Source organism: Mesoplodon mirus, assembly GCF_964341445.2.
Source record: "Mesoplodon mirus genome assembly, chromosome: 8".
Taxonomy (NCBI): domain Eukaryota; kingdom Metazoa; phylum Chordata; class Mammalia; order Artiodactyla; family Ziphiidae; genus Mesoplodon; species Mesoplodon mirus.
Genome location: NC_138984.1, coordinates 85,237,018 through 85,254,902, shown reverse-complemented (window position 1 = coordinate 85,254,902; position 17,885 = coordinate 85,237,018). Strand labels below are relative to the sequence as shown.

The window sequence follows — 17,885 nt, the reverse complement described above, 5'->3', positions numbered from 1 at the left end:
GCTGTAGGTTTGTCATATATGGCCTTTATTATGTTGAGGTAGGTTCCCTCTAAGCCCACTTTCTGGAGAGTTTTTATCATAAATGGGTGTTGAATTCTGTCAAAAGCTTTTTCTGCATCTACTAAGTGATCATACTCTTTTTACTCTTCAATTTGTTAATGTGGTGTATCATATTGATTGATTTGCATATATTGAAGAATCCCTGCATCTCTGGGATAAATCCCACTTCATCAGGGTGTATGATCCTTTTAATGTGTTGTTGGATTCAGTTTGCTACTATTTTGTTGAGGAGTTTTGCGTCTATGTTCGTCAGTGATATTGGCCTGTAATTTTCTTTTTTCTGTGCTATCTTTTTCTGATTTTGGTATCAGGGTGATGGTGGCCTCATAGAATGAGCTTGGGAGTATTCCTCCCTTTGCAATTTTTTGGAAGCGTTTCAGAAGGGTAGGTGTTAACTCTTCTCTAAATGTTTGATAGAACTCACCTGTGAAGCCATCTGGTCCTGGACTTTTGTTTGTTAGGAACTTTGTTTTTTGTTTTTGTTTTTGTTTTTTTTGTGGTACGCGGGCCTCTCACTGTTGTGGCCTCTCCCGTTGCGGAGCACAGGCTCCGGATGTGCAGGCTCAGCGGCCATGGCTCACAGGCCCAGCTGCTCCGCGGCACGTGGGATCTTCCCGGACTGGGGCACGAACACGTGTCCCCTGCATCGGCAGGTGGACTCTCAACCACTGCACCACCAGGGAAGCCCTGTTGGGAGTTTTAAAATCACACTTTCAATATCATTACTTGTGATCGGTCTGTTCATATTTTCTATTTCTTCCTGGTTCAGTCTTGGAAGGTTGTACCTTTCTTGGAATTTGTCCATTTCTTCTAGGTTGTCCATTTTATTGGCGTGTAGGCTGCTTGCAGTAGTGTCTTATGATCCTTTGTATTTCTATGGTGTCCATTGTAACTTCTCCTTTTTCATTTCTAATTTTATTGATTTGAGTCCTCTCCCTTTTTTTCTTGATAAGTTTGGCTAAAGGTTTATCAATTTTGTTTATCTTCTCAAAGAGCCAGCTTTTAGTTTCATTGATCTTTGCTATTGTCTCCTTTGCCTCTATTTCATTTATTTCTGCTCTGATCTTTATGATTTCTTTCCTTCTACTAAGTCTGGGTTTTGTTTGTTCTTCTTTCTCTAGTTGTTTTAGGTGTAAGGTTAGGTCGTTTATTTGAGATTTTTCTTGTTTCTTGAGGTAAGATTATATCTAATCTTTACAATTGTTCCCTTTTTTCAGCCTAGCATACTGCTGTCAGAAAGATGAAGGAACTTGCCCAAGTCTCATAGTTTGTAAACAGTTAAACTAAGATTCAAACCCAGGTCTGTCACCTGATTTTCTACCAGAAGAAGGTAACACATAGCATCATAGGCATCTCATGAAAGAAGGCCACCACCCCTACCTCCTCTTACAGCTGCTGCCGTTTCCCCTCTGGTGCTGTAGGGGGTCCTCTAATGCTTTAGTGCACTAACTTGGTCACAGGGGTGGGAAATTTGCTGGAGGGCACTAACCCCCTGAGGGAGTGAAATGAAAGTGGAAGGAAAAATTAGCATGGGAATTGAAGGGTGGGAGAGGAAACCTCCTCCAGATACTGATATGGAAAGAAAAGTTTTGTTTTGTTGAATCTTCTTAGCACTGCCACGTATTTCTACAATGACCCACCACACAGTCTGTCAAGATATGTGGCAGTCTGTATTTCACAGCCCACAGGAAAATCTGGCCCACAGTCGGCCCTAATAGGGAGGCTGTTTCTCTGGCTCATCAATTCTGAGGTCAGCCTGACTGGCTCCAAGCCCTGGGGCTGCAAGGATGACACACGGGAGAAATATGTGCTCATTTTCCCCTCTTGCGAGGTGCCAGCTCCCCTTGAGCTGCCTGAGTCACGAAGGTTACGATCTCTCTGAGTCTGAATCCTCACTGAAGTGGCCCAGGATGAAGCAGCTTCTCTGGGGGTGTGTTAAAGCTGCTGGGTAAAAACATCTGCACCAGTAAGATCAATCTCCTGCCTCCCTCATAGGGGCTTCTTTTTACACAACAACAGGCTAGCTGTACTAAAGAATGTCAAATAAAAGCATTGTGAGAGCTTTGCCATACGCAGGCCAAATTAAATTAGGGGCTAAGGGGCGTAATCCTCACTATTGTACTTATCAGAATTAAAATGGAGGATTACCATCAAGGGAGCAAAGCCCCCCGACATAAAAGACTACTTCCATCCTGTCATTCACTGTACACAGTTATGGGCTCACACAGGAAGGAAGGAGCAGAGAAGCACCAGGCCAATCACTGACTTTGACTTGCAGCGTGAGGCTTCCTTCTCCCCAGCCAAGTGAGCCCTGCCCCACCATGCACCCATGGGAACACCTTTCCCATGAGGCCAGTGGCTTTCTCCCAAGATTTGGTGCTGGAATCTTCTCCACCAATCACAGGGTAAGAGTTTGATGCTGATCAGAGTTTACTCCTTAGCTGGCTATGATTTAAGATGGGTACATATATATAATGGAATACTACTCAGCCATAAAAAGGAATGAAATTGGGTCATTTGTAGAGACGTGGATGAACACAGAGATAGTCATAAGAGTGAAGTAAGTCAGAAAGAGAAAAACAAATATCGTATATTGACGCATATATGTGGAATCTAGAAAAATGTACAGATGAACTGGTTTGCAAGGCAGAAATAGAGACACAGATGTAGGGAACAAACGTATGGACACCAAGGGGGGAAAGTGGCGGGCAGGGGGTGGGTGGTTGTGGTGGGACGAATTGGGAGATTGGGATTGACATGTATACACTAATATGTATAAAGTAGATAACTAATAAGAACCTGCTGTATAAAAAATAAAGAAAAAAAAGTTTTGCTGCAATGACAGTTATAGAGAACACAGAATAGAAAAAGCCCTGGGCTAGGCATTTGGAACCCCAGAGAGGCAGCAGAATGTACTGGTTATAAGTGTGGGCCCTGGAGTTAGAAGACCTGTGTTCAAATCTTTACTCTGTCACTTTACTGACTAGGTGACAATGGCAAGTTCCTTGTACTCTCTAAATGTCAGAAATTATATTGGGTAACATCTTACTGAAAAACCTGAACAAACTTTTTGGCCAATCCAATATAATATGCACTTCTCCCATAGGGTTGTTATGAGGATTAAAAAGAATCATGCATGTGAAACACTTAGCATAGTGCCCAGGAAGTTGTTAACAAATATCAAATATTAGTTGTTATTACTGTTGGAGACAGAAGATCCGGATTCAAACCCCAGACCTGCCATTTACTCTCTGTGACACTGGGTGACCCCCATGCTAGCTGACTGGGGCAGGAGTAGGTAAATCTGATGCCTCCAACCCAGCACTCATCTCTGGTCCAGCATTTGGGAGCTACTTGATTAGCCTTCCCCATGTTCAGTTTACTCAGCAAGAACGCCACCCAAAAGACCCGTGTGTGAGTTATGTGAGATAATTGTGGGAAAGACTTGCCATCGCCATAAATGTTGGGTGACCTCAACACGTCCCTGTCGTACTATCCTCACAGTATTTCTTGTCATGTCTGGGTCTTCCTTATAAACTCTTCCTCTGATTTTGCCTTTCCTCCATCATTCCCCAGTACTTATCTGCTCCTATCACTACCCCTTCAGGACTCTTCTGGAAAACTTTGCTGGTTGCTTCTCCAACCCCTTTATTCTTTGAGTACTTTCTCTTGAAGAAGGTGAAAATGCTCACTTTCCCAGCCTCCCTTGCAGCTCCCCTGTGGAGCCACCTCTGCAAATTCTGGCTGATGAGATGGGATGGGAATGTCCTGGGGACTTCTGGGAAAGGTCTCCCTCCTAACAAGCAGAGAGAGATTCCTGAGGAGAGGCCCCTTTCCATCCATCTCTTCTTTCCTGCTTTGGACAATGCTATGTGAACAAGTGATACTTAGCACACTGCTTCAGCCACCTTGTGCCCATAAGTGGGGGTATCACTGACGTGCTGAGATAGCAGAGGAAAGAGATGGAAGGAGCCTGTGTCCACATCCCTGAGTGGCAGACCCAGCACTGGAACTTCTCTCTTTGGACCCCTTATCCTGAGGGATCCTTGAATCTACTGAATTCTGTTACTTGCCGCTGAGAGCATCACCATTGGCATGACCCAGTTCTCTTCTCATTATGCTCTGCCTGCCCACCCCCCACCCCCCAAGATTTCCTTCCTTTCAATCCCTGACTTGATCCATCCACAGGGCATTGAGGGGACTATCAAACACAGTGGGAAAAATGAGCTCCCAGCCCCCTGGGGCAGGGATGTCCTGAAACACTATCTGATGGGTTATTCTGGATCCTGTTGTTGCCACCACCACTTAAAGATTGAGGAGGAAGAACATTTCTTTCATAAACATCTGAATTCTCAAGAGTGGTCTTGGAAGTCAGCTTGACTAACTCATTGAGACCCACTGCATGTACTGGACATAGGAAGAATGAAGACTCAGCCCTCACCCTTGAGAAGCTGACCTGTTAGCACATGGTCAACCACAACACCAGGCGAAAACAGGAAGAGCCACAGAGAGCGAGACACCACAGTGTGGTCTGAGGACGCAGTCTGTGAATGTTACCACTCACAACGTCGTACGGGCTAGTACCAGAATGCAAATCGATTCAAGTCATTACCAAGTATCTTGTTTCATTTGGCTGAGATTACGTGTGTGTGTGTGTGTGTGTGTATTGGGGGGGGTTGGTGACAAAACTTTGATGAAGAAAGCAGTGGATTGATTTACATTTGGACACAGCTCATTATTTTGTTGTGAACCAGCACGTTGGGTAGTACTGTCATAAATGGACTAAGGAGTGTTAGAGAGAATTAAGTTCTCTGTGGAAGAAAGGGATATGATGATGTATCTTGATGAAATAGGTAAGAACTGAACAGAAAGGAGTGGGAAGAGAGAACAGAAGTAGGTACATTGGTAGGAACAATATGAAGTCTGACTCCAGGTAGCCTGAGGGTGCATATAGGGTCATACAGGAGGTGAGTCTGGAGGACAAATTGGAGCGAGACAGGGAGGGGCTTGCAATAGCAGACTGAGGAGTCTGAACCTCTTTTGGTCTAAAATGGGAAGCCATTAACGTTTTTTGAAAAGTCAGAGTAGCTTTAGGACAATTGATCAGGTGTCAGAAATGAAAGCTGGTCTGTAAAGAGGAGCGAGTGGAGAGAGAGACAGAGACAGACGTAGGCCTGGGCCAGGGAGGATGGTAAGAAAGTGACTGGAATGGGGTTAAGTGAGAGGTAGGGATCAAAAATGAGCACCAGGTTTGAAGACCAGGTCACAAGAGAGCACTGACAGAAGTGGCAAGGTCAGGTGAGCCAGGGGAGGTGCTTGGTGGACTTTTCTACTGAGGCTCTGGTATGTGGATCAGGAATCCATGGGCAACAGGAGGTGGGTGTAGGAGTGTGGAGCTCAGAACAGAGATTTGATAGTCACACTCACTCATCTGAGAGTTGGCACCAGAATACACTAGTGAGAGAGGATATCACCCAGGGGAGTACAGAAAGATGACAGTCAAGGATTTGGAGAACTGTCTACATTTCAAGGTGGGTGGAAGAGAAGGAGGATAAAGACAGAGTACATCTTGGAGAAAGAAGCTGAGGACCGCAGTGCTGTAGAAACCCACGGAAGAGTCCGGTCCAAGGAAAGCACAGCACATGGCACTGAGAGCTGTAGAGCCTGATGAATATGAGGCTCCTGTGACTGGGAGCTGAGCTTCCCAAGGATTGTTTGAGGGATGTGGTGAGGGCACAGATCAGATTTCAGGTTTAGGGAGGGAGGGGTTGGTGACGGAATGAGGCAACTGAGCTTGATGATGTCAGTCTGAGGAAGTCTGATGGTCAAATAAGAAGAGGGAGTGACAGGGCCAAGGGCAGGCTTTTGTTAGAATGGGGAGAGGAATCAGCAAAAGGGGAAGAGGCGGCAGAAAGAGAAGAGGTGGCAGGAGGGGCTGGGCTACCTGATGATGGCAGGGCCTGGGGGGCAGGGACACCACAGAGGGGTGAGCCAGGGAGGGAACCTACGGTCTTTTGAGATGGGAGCGAAGGAAGAAAGGACAGCTGAACAGAAGGAGCGATTCTAAGGTGGAGGGAAGGGAAGTGGACGTTGCTCACAGTACTGTCCTGATACTCTGAGTAAAGTTAGTCATCAGCTGAGGTTGAGGGCAGTCAGGCTGGGGCTGGAGCCATTTCCCAAACTGGTTCACTGACGTGCCCAAGATCAAAGAGCTGGAAAATGCTAGCTTTAGGACCAGAACCCAAGTCTTCCACCTGCCAAGTTCAGTGGTCTTTCTGCTGCAACGGAAATTCTAAACTTTGTTATTCTAAAATGAGATGTTAGGTCTATACTATTTCATCAAGTACCCTTAAATAAGCTATTCTGACTATTTAGGGAAGGACAATCTGCCCTCCATATGCGTGGGTTTCGCGCATATCCAAGGTTGGTTGAATTTGCGATTGGGAAACCCATGGATATGGAGGGCAGACTCTACCGTGACATTTTATATATAAGGGACTTGAGCATCTGCTAGTTTTGGTGCCCGTGGGGGCTCCTGGAACCAATGCCTGTGGCTACCGAGAGACAACTTTAGTCTACTTTGAAAGCAGCTCGAGCAATTTGAGACCACTAGTGAAGGACTGAGAATTTAATTTGTCAAGTTTCAAAAATATTAATAAGATGTCTCAAAAAATTAAGAATTATTTTTAAAAGTTATAAATCAAGGCCACCTCTTTTTCCAGGTGAAAATATGTGAAGAACTTTCTAATGGCCTGCTTATTTCTCCAAAATCCTGGAGTAAACTTGTAATAAAAATGATACACCCTTTTTGCATTAGCTTAAGCCCACAGTTTTGTTTAACCTCAGGCCTATTGCCTTTTTAGGCTAAGCAATTCTTTGCTGTGGAGGCCTGTCCTATGTACTGTAGGATGTGTAGCAGGCATCCCTGGCCTCTACCCACTAGATGCCCTTAGCACAAGCCCCTCTGAGAAAAGTTGTGACAACCAGACATGTCCCCAGAAGGAGAGGGGGAGAGGGGCAAAACTGCCCCCAGTTGAGAACCACTGCTTTAACCTAATGAGGCCAAGTACAGGTTTCACCACGAGGAGAACCCACAAGAGAGGGTTGTAGTCAGGTTGCCCTGTGGAACAAAGACTTTTGCCCACAGAGTAATGACCTCTGACATGGAAGAATCTGATAGGCAATACTTTTTGGCTCCACTCTCTCCAACTCACCAAAAGAACAAAGTGTAAGAAATACTGTTGTTTCATTATCCATTGGAATGAAATCTTATGGATAAGACTCACCGATCTTTCTCAGAGATAGCAGGAGAGTTGCTTGAAGTCTTTGCACGGCCATTGCTGGATTCTGCTTGTGGACTGCTTTTATGATCGATAGAGCCCCTCAGAACTGAGAGAAAGCAAATGAGTATTTAGAGACTAAGGATAAACTCAGAAGTAGGCAGGGTTTACTCTCCTCCACACCTGTCTCCCCGTCCTCGTGCTGCTCCCTTTCTGCAGCCTTTGTCTAGGACACCTCATCAAAACTGACCTGTTCTGTGATTACAGGCCTTGCCAGCAAACTGGATAAAATGACTCATCTATAGGAAAACAAGCTACCTCTCTTTGACAACAGATATGAAGAGTGGGCAGGTTGGAAGCCCCACGGTGAGGCAGATGGTGAGGGCAGCAGCACACAGTGGCTGGAATGGTGCAGTGCTAGACAGAGTTAGGAGACCAGCCTCCACTCCCAGCTGGGCTGGGCAGGGCTGCCTGCTGATGAGGACAGTGGTCGAGAAACACTGTCACAACATGGCTAGGATTATGGCAACTAGGGAATCATTCCAGGAGGAACTCAGTTCTGTATTGTGATTGAGGACAGCTTACTGGTGAGTTTCTCAAGAGTCGGGGGTCACAAATACACTGCCTCCTTCCTGTGACCATGGCAGCCATGACTGACTAATCATGGTCCCTCTCTCTTGAACTTTCATTCGGCTTCAAGTTCCTTTCTAACACAACGTTTCACATCAGTGGTTCTCAAAGTATGGACCCCACATCATCACGGCTAATCAAGAACACATCTCATGAAGCATCAACATCACCTAGAAACTTGTTAGAAATGCAAATTCTTGGGTCCCAGCCGTGACCTAAGTGAACCAGAAAGTCCGGGGGTGGAGACTGGCAATATGTGTTTTTAACAAGCCCTTGAGGTAATCAGGATCCATGTTGAAGTTTGGGAGACATTGCTCCAGGTCAACAATTCTTAATCCTAGCTGTACATTAGAATCACCCACGAAGATCTTAAATATGCCTGAACCCAACTCCCAGAGATTCTGAAACTGATCTGGTGTGGGGTTGGCATCATTTTTAAAAAGCTCTCTAGATAATTTTAAAGTGTGGCCAAGGCTGAGAATCATAGTTCCATGTAGTCACTACCAATCCTTTAGGGTTGTAAAGAGACTCTACACCTATTTGCTATCCTTATTTCAGATCATCTAGAAACATCCAAACCAAAATACAACCAATGAAGATAATCTGTAAATTTACCAATTGTGACAAATTTTGGAAGGTACATAAAATATAAAAGGTTAATGTTATAATGATGAAACATATAACACAACAAAAATGGAGTACAGAAAAAGAAATATGGAAATCAATTGTTTTTTGTGTTGTCTATTCTGGAAAGAGTATGCTCTGATTCTACATTATTGGTTTGGTTCCTTAGGCATATTTATCTCTTGTGTAGAAGAAATGTAATGCTTTTTCGCTATCAGTGGTAGATAAGACCATCTGTTTTTGTTATTACTATTGCTATAAACACCAAAAGGATAAAGAGAAAATTTTATATGGAACATAATTACATTTTTATTATTACACACACACACACAAACATTATGACCAAACAGTGAAGCAACAATATTAAAAGAAGGGGGAGAAAAAGGAGAAATCAAGAAAAATAGCCTTTTAGAATTTCATGAGCTGATCCCCCCTCCCCCGCCTTCTCTTGATAGATGAACTCCTCTGGTTAGAGGACCAGGAAGGTTTCCTCTCCCCGAGATTCTAAAACATTGTTTGGCCCAAGCTCACTTGTAATACTGTGATAAGCAGCATAAAATCAAGAACTGACATTAAAAAAAAGAGAGAGAGAAGCCCACTTCAGGGGCACAAATATCTGTTTCCTTATTAAAAGGAAAATCGACACAACTCATTTTTTTTTTTTTTTGTGGTACGTGGGCCTCTCACTGTTCTGGCCTCTCCCCTTGTGGAGCACAGGCTCCGGACGCGCAGGCTCAGTGGCCATGGCTCACGGGCCCAGCCGCTCCGTGGCATGTGGGATCTTCCCAGACCGGGGCACGAACCCATGTCCCCTGCATCGGCAGGTGGACTCTCAATCACTGCGCCACCAGGGAAGCCCGACACAACTCATTTTTAACCTTGTTCTCTGGCCCAGTTCAGTAGCACCAAGGGCTACCACTCACTGATCAAACCCTAGATGGTCTTGCCATGTGGGAAGTTGAGGTTGCTATTGTCTGCACCTATTTTGAGATCCTCAGTATGAAAAGGAGCAATTCAGAGAAGAAGAAGCACAAGCAAAGCTAGGAAAGACCACCAACCCCTTTTGGTTTGGGGCTCTCCTTAGGAAGGTGCCCTTTCCACTACCAGGAAGAGAGAAGGCAGTAACACCTTTATTTGCAGCTTAGCAAAATGCCCCCAGTTACTTTGCCTGGGTTTCTAGTAACAACCCATAGAGTTTCTATTTGTGTAATTAAAGGGAAAACTCATTCCTTGTTTCTTATTCACTTGCACTTCAGTCATCAAAATATTGATTTTTTAGAGTTATTTGAAGTTTAAAAACCAAACAGAAACTTACAGAATATTCTTATTAAAGCTTAGATGAAGTCTGCCCCTCCATCTCCCAGCTCTGCCAGAAGAGCAGGGATAAGGATTTGGGTCAGAGTAAAGAGATAAACTTAAATAAGAAGGAAGTAATCATTATGTTGTACATCTGACACAAACATAATGTTGTAGGTCAATTATACCTCAATTTTAAAAGTTTTTCTTTTAATGAATAAAAAATAAGAAGGAGCTTGTCAAACCATTGAGTTCAAAGCAAAATCCTAAATTGTCAAATATTGTTAAATATGTCTGGTGACAGTTGGAATCACCTGGCACCTCTCTGGCAAATTAATTGTTAAACAAGGAGATTGGAGAAATGGAGCTATGGAGAAAAACAGTAGAGTAAAATAGGGTGATTCATTCTAAGTGAGCAGATCAGGTTAAAGGAATTAGACCAGTGACATGGCTGAGAAAACTAAATGATGAACTTCAATAGCAGAAACGTTCACAAAATATCAGACTTGAGGTATGTGCAGGTGTGACCACAGAGGCTCCTCCAGACATGGGTCTCCTGTCTTCAGGAAATCATCCTTAAGTATTCTGGTTAAGTGGAATAAAGAAACACTGGGAGGGACTTCTCTGGAGGAGTTGAATCCTTCCAAAATCAGGCTGAATTCTAGAGCCATTCATATTTCCCAGGAAAATTGAGCCAATTCTCCACTGGATCTTTTTTTTTTTTTTTTTTTTTTTTTGCAGTACACGGACCTCTCACTGTTGTGGCCTCTCCTGTTGCAGAGCACAGGCTCCGGACGCGCAGGGTCAGCGGCCATGGCTCACAGGCCCAGCCGCACCACGGCATGTGGGATCTTCCCAGGCCGGGGCACGAACCCATGTCCCCTGCATCGGCAGGCGGACTCTCAACCACTGCGCCACCAGGGAAGCCCTCCACTGGACCATTTTGAAATAGGATGAAAAAGCATTTGACCATCAGGAGAAAAAAAAAAAAAAGAAAGAAAACAACATAGCAAGTGTTACAAACTCAAAATGCCTTTGGGGTCACTCAGGTAACACGAATATGAGCAGTGTCAGGCAGAGGGTGGGGAGTAGTGGGGTTTGTGGCGAGCCAGAGGACGTACACCCCATCTGAAAACATTTGGGTTCAATGTTTTTGTAAAAAAACATAACAAAAACTCTGTGTCTGGCCAAAGAAAACATACCTGCGTGCTGACTGCAAGAAGAAGACTCCTATTTCTGACTTCTGCTAGGGAGAAAGGGTCTAGACTGCAGGTCTGTAAGAGCTAGACATCCTTTTTTTTTTTTTTTTTTTTTTTTTTTTTTTTTTTTTTTTTTTTTTGCTGTACGCGGGCCTCTCACCGCTGTGGCCTCTCCCGTCGCGGAGCACAGGCTCCGGACACACAGGCTCCGCGGCCATGGCCCGCGGGCCCAGCCGCTCCGCGGCATGTGGGATCCTCCGGGATCGGGGCACGAACCCGTGTCCCCTGCATCGGCAGGCGGACTCCCAACCACTGCGCCACCAGGGAAGCCCTAGACATCCTTTTTTGAAAATGAAAAGTGTCTCACAGTCTCCACCTCCACGTCTCCTCAAGTTCAAGAAACACTGCTGCTCCTGGGGCTCTCCCTTTCCTTTTTTTCCCACACCCTAACCTCCTTGCCCCCAGGTAAAGCTCCAGTTGTGTATTTTCTTGAAACCTAGGCTGGGCAGCAGATTCCAAAGGAGCTGGAAGCGCCCAGAGCCTCCTTACTGGGCCTGGCGGATAAACTGTAACTACAAACTCTACTGTGAAATCCAGGGCAACTCAGCTTCTCTTTCCATACAATGCTAGCATTAACGTTAAAGGTCATATTTTTAAAAATCATAGCTTCTTCTTCAAGCGGAAGTCCAGGGAACTTCAAACTGAAAAAAACTTCAAACTGAAAAAAAAAATTTTTTTAAATGTTTGAAAACCATTGATTTAGTCCAATTCTCTCATTTTACAATGATGGTAATTAAGGGAAGGCTTAGACCAGATACCCAAGTTTTAACTTCTTGTCCACAGTGTTCCTTCCCGCCATGAATGTTCTCAACATGTTCCAGTGTCAGGACCACAGAAAGATCTTCCTGGGAAGCTAAACTTTCAGAAGGTCTTAAGGTAAATCAGAGAGAAACATGTCAGCGTCTGCTCTAAGAGGATGGGTGGAAGGGAGACAGCTGGTACAGAGAGCTGCAACTAGACCCGTTTCCCAAGTGAACAGGTAACTGGGCACCCAGTACAGCTGCGGAGGGAGGGCTTGAGCTTATCTCTGTCTACTCTCTCTCCTTCTGTGAAATCACCTTGCAGGGTCCCCTGCAAGGCTGCCCCTGAATTTAATCAGCTGTCACCTGTAGGAAAAAAAAGAATGCCCGACAGAGGGTCCATATCAGGTGATCATTTCCAGCTCTGGAATCTTCTCTGGAGTGTCCACAAATACAGGACACCCATCCCAAACCTCTAATGACCTCACCTTTGTGGTCGCCGGGCTCACTGTAGTCTTGAACCTGGGCAGTTCCCCTGGTGCTCCCTGCAACAGTGGGGTGTAGATCACAGCTTTGGTCTGAAGGGCTCCCTGTGGAATGAAACAAAACAGAATCTTCTCTAGGTTATGCCCTACACCTAGACGAATTACCAAAGTGGGAGATACAGTGTGGCTAGGGAAACCCACACTTTTCTTATGGTTTGAGGCTCTGAGGTGATGAATCTCACCCATGGGTTTAGTGTTATTTTGAAGATTTAATACAGTGTGGTTGTGAAAGGGCACAACTATAGGGAACAGGAGAATTAGTAGCTGTCTTGGCTGGACTCCCTACTAGTTTGGTGACATTGGGTAGGTTGGGTAACCTTTCTGTCTCACTGATTGCGTTAGTGAAATAGGGAGCTGGGAGACAAATAGAGTCATGCGTGTACTAGGCCAGGGCTCCTGGTTTGACAACTGGATGGCTTTCCTGTTGCCTTTCAGTTTCCGCCTGAGAGTAAAAAGAGAGACAGGTCTCCTACTTCCCTCCAAACGTCTGCTCTAGGGCAGGCCTCTTTTGTCATGCAGTCCTGTCCACTGACCTTTGTGGGTCAACGGTCAATTACCCTGCCATGGAAAAAACAGGCTACACACAATTCTTAGTCGAGGAATGTCACCACTGCAGCTTTTCATCATCCAGTTTAGCTTACTTCATGTTGATGAACGCCTAAATACTTCTCTACCAAGACAGCTGATGGCTTGGGTGTAAAGGTGCTAAAGGGATGTTCCCGGCTGTCCCATGTCTTCTTCCATGCTCCACGACCCTCAAGGTCACAATGGGTTGAAGATGTCCCCACATCTCAGACCACCTCAAGTATCTGGAGAGACCAGGTCCTTTCCAACTGGATCCCTTGGCTTTAGAAGAAACCATCCTGCCACCGGGGCCTCCTCTCCACAGAGGAGACCGTCTTCGGCCTCTTCCCTTAGGCATCAACCCTAACTCTGTCCCGTCTCCCTTCTCCCTGGCCTGTGATCTAGACCCTGTTTTCCCTCTCGTCTGCACCTCCTCCTAACTCTGGCTGTTTCCAGTCCTGCCGACAGTGCTTCTAGATATACCATATTAGAATATTTGGGATCTCTGACCTTTCTCCTTTTTTATTTCCTCAGATGTGGTTTTTTTTATGCCATCTCTCTCCTTCTTTCTGGATGGCTCTCCTGCTTCAAGCATTGCTCTCCCACCCAGCCATCTCTCTCCATTCCTTTATGGAGGCCCAGTAAACATTCCCGTGTTAACTAATGACGGCTAACTCAGGCTATACTTAAGGAGGCACACACAGTCCCTACCCTCATGGAGCTTGCATTCTGACACAGAGAGTGAGAATAAAAAGAGATATCTATCGGGAACCTCAGAATGTGTGACCTTACTTAGAAATAGGGTCTGTGCAGATGTAATTAGTTTAAAACGAGGCCCTACTGGATTACGGTGGGTCTTAAATCCAGCAATTAGTATCCTTATAAGAAGGCCATGTGAAGACACAGAAAGACACAGGGAGAATGCATGTGACAACAGAAGCTGAGAGTGAAGTGATGGGTCTAACAAGCCAAGGGATGACAAGGATTGCTAGGACCCAGAAGGAGCTAGGAGAGGGGTATGGAAAGGATTCTCCCTCAGAGCCTCCAGTGGAAACCAACCTCAGTGACACCTTGATTCTGAGTTTCTAGTCTCCTGAACTGTGAGAGAATAAATATCCGTTGTTTTAAACTACAAAGTTTGTGGTAATTTGTAGCCCTAGGAAACTACAATAATATGAGAAGGGGGAGCTGATGGATGTTAAAGGTTTAACTAGAAGAAAGAGGAGAAAAAGATCAAGTATGTGCATTCAGCTTGAATTGGCTGGCAAGGTGGGGATGGGGTGGTGGGAGAAAAACTAGGAACAGGAGCTAGGGAAATGGCCATTGTTTGTATTTAACAAACACAAATGTATGAATTATGATGTTCCATTCAGTGTCCTAAGCCCTTTATAAAAATTAACTCATTTAATCCTCATAGGAACTGTAAAAGGCAGAGACCACTATTATTCCCATTTTACAGCTGAGGAAACTGAGGCACAGGGAGGTTAAATGATTTTCCCAGGAAAGTCACACACAGCTGGAGAATGGCAGACACAGGGTTCAAACCTAAGCAGTTTTGCCCTAAAGTCTGAATTCCTAAATATTACAGGGTAGAGCACATTTATTTAAACATTTAAAAATGATTAACCTCCACTGTCCTATTTTTTAATTTACAAATGGAAATAAAATTCAGACTATTTCATTCACATGCCTGGGCCTTTAAGGGTCCCACAGATTAGCCGCTGCAGAAGGAGGCTCTGGCCTGGTGTTTGATGACCCACCCAGAGGACAGACCCAGGCATTATTTCCAGCAGGGACACTGGGTAGGTTTCCTGGTTGGTGATCTAGGCTGGGTAAGCTTTCCTGCCTTCACCATGGACCTGGCAAAGGTGCCCACTGTACCTGGCAGAGAGGGCGCATAAAGATGAGGCACAGAAGCCCAGCCTTCCCCTCCTCACCACTGCGGGCCAATGGCGCGAGGACCCTGTGGTTTCTGGCTGGAGTGACGGCTGGTCAGCAGCCATCTTATCAGAACTTAAAGAGGCCAACTTGTTGGAGGTCCAACAGGCAAATGCCACCAAAAGCAGCACAAAGTCGAATTCTTAAAGAATAGAATCTCATTGACACATTTTTCCCCCCTACAGCTGCATCAGAAACCCTGGCCTCCATCTCCACCACACAAAACAAGTCTAGTAATTTTAGGCCTATGAGAGCATTTTCCACTTTGATTCTTCACTACTTAATTCCAGTTATTATTCCAGTCAAACTTTGACAGAGTTCAAAGAAAGTCTTGTCTGGGAACTGCTTTCTCTAACTTGGAGACTAAGGAGGGAGGCTTTCCCTCACCCTAGAGGTCAGTTTCCTTCCTATCCTGGAGCATCACTGAGGAATTTCTCTTCCATTCCAGCTTCTAGGGACTGCCGCTCTCTTCTCTCCCGACTCCCAGCAGCCTCAGGTTGGATTCATTTCTTATAATTTATGCCCTGCTTGTTTCCAAAAAGGACTGGGGGGTGGCGTCATAGATCATTTGCTCCTTGTGGCTGTGTTAGTTGGCTCTAGCTTAGTACTCCTGTCAATGCTGTGGTAGGCGTGTTGGTCCTGGTTCCATCTGAGACTGTGCCCCCTTGTTAAAAAGTGTGTATTTTTAGAGAAGTTTTAGGTTCACAGCAAAATTGAGGGGAAGGTACAGAGATCTCCTCTAACCCTCTGCCCCCATACATACACAGTCTCCCCATCATCAACATCCCCCATCAAGTGTACATTTGTTACGATCGATGAACCTACATTGACACATCATAATTTCCCATAATTGCCCAAATTGCATAGTTTACATTACAGCTCGCTCCTGGTGCTGTACATTCTATGAGTTTGGACAAAAGTATAATGACATGTATCCACCATTATGGTACCATACAGAGTATTTTCACTGTCCTAAAAATCCTCTGTGTTCTGCCTATTCATCCCTTCCCACAGCTCCTCACCCCCTGACAACTACTGGTCTTTTTACTGTCTCCATAGTTTTGCCTTTTCCAGAATGTCATACGGTTGGGATCATACAGTATGTATCATTTTCAGGTTGGCTTCTTTCACTTAGTAATATGCATTTAAGATTACTTCATGTCTTTTGTGGCTTGATAGCTCACTTTTTTTCAGTGCTGAAAATGATCCCGTTGTATGGATGTGCCACAGTTTATCCATCCGCCTACAGGAGGACATCTTGGTCACTTCCAAGTTTTGGCACTTAAGAGTAAAGCTGCCTGCATCTGTGCAGGTTTTTGTGTGGACACAAGTTTTCAACTCCTTTGGGGAAATACCAAGAAGAACGATTACTGGATCATACAGTAAGAGCATGTTTAGTTTTGTAAGAAACCGCCACACTCTCTTCCAAAGTGGCTGTACCATTTTGCATTCCCACCAGCAGTGAATCAGAGTTCCTATTGCTCCACATTCTCACCAGCATTTGGTGCTGTCGGTGTTCCAGATTTTGGCTATTCTAACAGGTAAATAGTGGTATCTCACCAGTGTTTTAATTTGTATTTCCCTGATGATGTATGATGCGGAGCATCGGACTGTCTTCCTCTCTTTTTAAGGGGAAAAAAAGGGCAAAATTTTTATGTTGTTTTTGTGACCACCCCCAAAGCATCCAGCAGAGTGTTCTTTATAGACAGGATGTTCAGAATGTTTGGGGGGAAGGACAGCAGATCAGGAGTCAGGAGTCTGAATTGCGGGAGGTTTCTTAGCCACAATCTGTAAAATGGGATAAAATCCCTAACCTACCTCTCAGGGTTACTATGATAATTACAGGAATAAGGTTAGTGGACGTCCTTTGCATGAATGTATGAATTGTAAATTGCCATGCAAAAAGTATAAGATGTTATAAAAATAAGCATTTCTATTGGTTAATCAAGAAGGAAACAACTCTTACCTCTAGGATCATTCTGGCTTCTTAGAAAACAAAGTTATTTACTTTCCTCTAAATTTTTCTTAAAAAGACAAATTTCTGAAAGTTTATAGTAGCTTTATTCATAATCACAGGAACTGGAAACAAGTGTCCTTTAGCTGGTAAATGGACACAACTGTGGTACATCCACAGACCAGAATTCAGCTCAGCAATGAAAAAGAACAAACTACTGATAAATGTAACAACACTGATGACTCTCAAAAGCATTATGATAAGTGAAAGAAGCCAGACGCAAATATCTACATACTATATGACTCCATTTATACGACATTTTGGAAAATGTAAAATTACAGGGACAGGAAAACCATTAGTGGTCACCAGTAGCTGGGGGTGGGGAAGGGATGGACGACAGAAGGGGCATGAGAGAACTTTTGGAAACGTTCCTTTTCTTGATTGTGGAGGGGGTTACCTGACTATATGTGTTCATCCAATTTTATCAAACTGAGTTTTACTCTGTATAAATTATACCTCAATAAATCTGACTTGCAAAAAGTTACCAGAATTTAAAAAACCTAAAAGGATAAGTCCTCCTTATCCTCAAACTGGATTGTTCTTGGACAGCAGGATGCAGTTGCTTCTAACCCACTAGGAGGAGAGTCTGGTGAGGAAAGCCTTGCTGTTGACGAGGGACCCTTCACAATCGTTTGCATCACTGACCATAGCTGGTTTTGACACTAAGCACTTGGCTCAAAGTCTATGAAATTAGCAGGCTCTGGTCGCTTGTACATCTCACTCGTCACAACTTTATTGATGAGAATGGCTACCAGCTGTCACCTCTGCCTCTGCCTCTGTGCTGGGTGATTCAGACTTCATGGCCACAGCAAATCAAGCCGTGATCCTGCAATGGCTCTTCATGTTGGGGTTTGAACTCTTGGCCAAATGGCTGTCGCTCAGTTGTTATGTTGCCAGTCACCTGTCACTGTGGGTTAAATGTGACAGGCTCACCA

At 44.7% G+C, this 17,885-nt stretch overlaps 1 protein-coding gene across 1 annotated transcript in view; it reads right to left on the bottom strand.

Moving 5' to 3' along the window:
• MYO3B (myosin IIIB) overlaps positions 1 to 17,885 on the bottom strand; it is a gene marked incomplete at both ends in the record, with an annotated part of 398,588 nt that overhangs the window by 97,632 nt on the left and 283,071 nt on the right. Inside the window, 2 exons of the mRNA XM_082630334.1 lie at positions 7,347 to 7,449; positions 12,378 to 12,479. Of these exons, the coding sequence (XP_082486460.1) occupies positions 7,347 to 7,449; positions 12,378 to 12,479 (205 nt within the window). The remainder of the gene's footprint in view (positions 1 to 7,346; positions 7,450 to 12,377; positions 12,480 to 17,885) is intronic.